Source organism: Dendrobium catenatum, unplaced genomic scaffold, assembly GCF_001605985.2.
Source record: "Dendrobium catenatum unplaced genomic scaffold, ASM160598v2 original_scaffold_235547, whole genome shotgun sequence".
NCBI classification, from domain to species: domain Eukaryota; kingdom Viridiplantae; phylum Streptophyta; class Magnoliopsida; order Asparagales; family Orchidaceae; genus Dendrobium; species Dendrobium catenatum.
Window position 1 is genome coordinate 1 of NW_021553955.1, and position 2,250 is coordinate 2,250.

The 2,250-nt window shown below is 39.0% G+C and overlaps 1 protein-coding gene across 1 annotated transcript; it reads right to left on the reverse strand.

Moving 5' to 3' along the window:
• Positions 1 to 1,079: 1,079 nt before the first annotated feature.
• LOC110094417 (glycosyltransferase BC10-like) lies at positions 1,080 to 1,838 on the reverse strand (the record flags this gene model as incomplete). The annotated part of the gene is made up of 1 exon (XM_020819649.2): positions 1,080 to 1,838. A coding segment is annotated over one exon (642 nt), but the record flags the coding sequence as incomplete, so codon positions are not given.
• Between the last annotated feature and the right edge of the window lie 412 nt (positions 1,839 to 2,250).

Genomic DNA, 2,250 nt, shown 5'->3' on the forward strand with positions numbered 1-2,250 from the left:
TAAAGCAAACAAGTAACATCAGCTCATGTGTCATTCATTAAGTCGTACTAGAGCTAGCTCATAAATCAAATGCTGGAAAAAAAAAATTATCAAATCTCTTGCCAAGCAATGACAGAAATTATCAAGACTTTTTGAATCATAGATATATATATCTGATGTCAAACATTTCATATATTGAGATCATTATTTATTTTTAAATAAAAAAATTTGATTTAAATAATCTATATACTATTTTCTCCATATCAGCTGCACATGCGCATTAATAAAGAGTTAAAAAGCCATGAAATTCTAAAATCAATTGCCTCAATCTAGGCTCCAGAGAGACAATTCTGTGCAGAGTCCAAATACGTCTGGAGTCTAATTCGGATACACCACATCACCTAATGCACTACCGACGAGATATTATTCTGTACGGAGTTCGAACACGCCCGGAGGCCAATTCGAATGCGTCACATCACCCAATGCACTGTGCATTGAGTGACGTGATGCATCCGGATTGACCTCCGGATGTATCTAGACACCGCACGTAATAATTTTTCCCAGCCAATGACCTCCACTGTGTGAGACTAGCATGATGGCTACCTACACTACCAGCAATACCAAGCAGCCTAACAAAGGGCTAACTGGCTGAGTGATTTGGAAATGCTTGCTTCAGCACCAACACAATAAAATATTGATTAAGACTTCCTTTGGGATGGCTTTCTTACTGTTGTACTAAAAAGTTGCTTTAAGAAACAGTAAGAAAGCCATCCCAAACGAAACCTGAGGCTTTATGTGAGATAGTTTTTTCTCATTACTTTGTTGCTGCTTTAAAAAAAAAATGGCTAGAAAATTGTTGTAGAAAATACTAAGAAAACTGTCCCAAGCAAAACCTAAGTTTATACTTAGAAACTATGTAAAACTTAACACCAGTGAATTACTTTGCTCACAACCCAATAAACTGTTCTTAGCAAAAAAAGCCGCAATCCTAATGTAAGAAAGGTGCGAACATAATCAAGAAATGATGCGTTGAAATAAACTCAATGAATGATATTACCTACAAAGGCAGAGCAGAAGCTCCACTGGCACTGGCATTAACAAATGCAAATAAAAACAGTTTTCCTTAGCAAGTCACAAGCTGCACCTGTAACCAATGCTATGCAGAAGACAAATACATGTATTCATGATAAATAAACTGATTTAGAATTCAAACTTTATTAAGTAAATCCAAGTACAGTGGAAGCTAAGTGCAGCAAAGGCTGCAGTGCGCTAGGAGCAAATTTCCTAGCAAAGAGAACACAAATAGAAGAATTCTGACCGTTGTACAAACAATCCTGACCATCAAGAATTCTCTTGAAGAATTCTTCAGATATGTCAGCCTCTCCAAATGTAGCAGGGTGAGAACCACCCCTTGACCAATCTGTAAGAGTGATGGTCCTATTTGCAATCAGACTTGACGTTTCGATATGAAGCAAGGTGGGGAAGTAATGCTCGTCCACATAGCATGGTGGCTTGCAGAACACCTTGAATGCCAAGTAGTACAATGTGTCTTGCACCATATGAGTTGCAACGGTCCGATCGACTTCAAACCACTGAGAACCTTTGCGCCACTGGCTTATATCAATGAGTGGTGCCATTTCTGGATTGTATCTCCCTCTTGCATGAGGGCTGGGGTCGTCAAAAGACTCCACAAAGCTGTAGTTTGATCCCTTCAGGTAAGTGTAGACTATGCTGAAGTTGTAGAGAGGTATGCATGTCTCAGAAAGAAGAATAAACCATTCGTTGGAAAGGTCAAGCAGCGCATTTGCCAGAAGCCGCTTCTCCGCATCGCATAAACTTATATTTCCCCATTCTGTTACCTGAGATCAGAAATAACTAGGTAGATAATTTTCATGTGAAACAGAAGAGTTCATACCTGTCAAATGGTTTGACATCTGAATATGCTAAATGTTTGTGTAGTTTGAGAGAGAAATGAAATGCATATGATCAAGGAAATGATAAGCCTGGCCTATTTACAATGGGAAAAAATAAATTCTATGAAGTTCAACTATTGTTACTGTTGAAGATTGCAGGTCCCACACCCTACACTTGCATTCTTGGTGGGACATACATGAAAAACAATCTCGATAGGGATTCTTAAGCACAAAAAAATATTCTATGCGGACGCCGGACATAGCTTAACGTTCGGATGCTGTGGTACCGATTAGTACCGAGCTGCGGTACAATAAAAGGGTGATGTGGTGCATTTTTATTGGTCTCCGAACGGCGTTC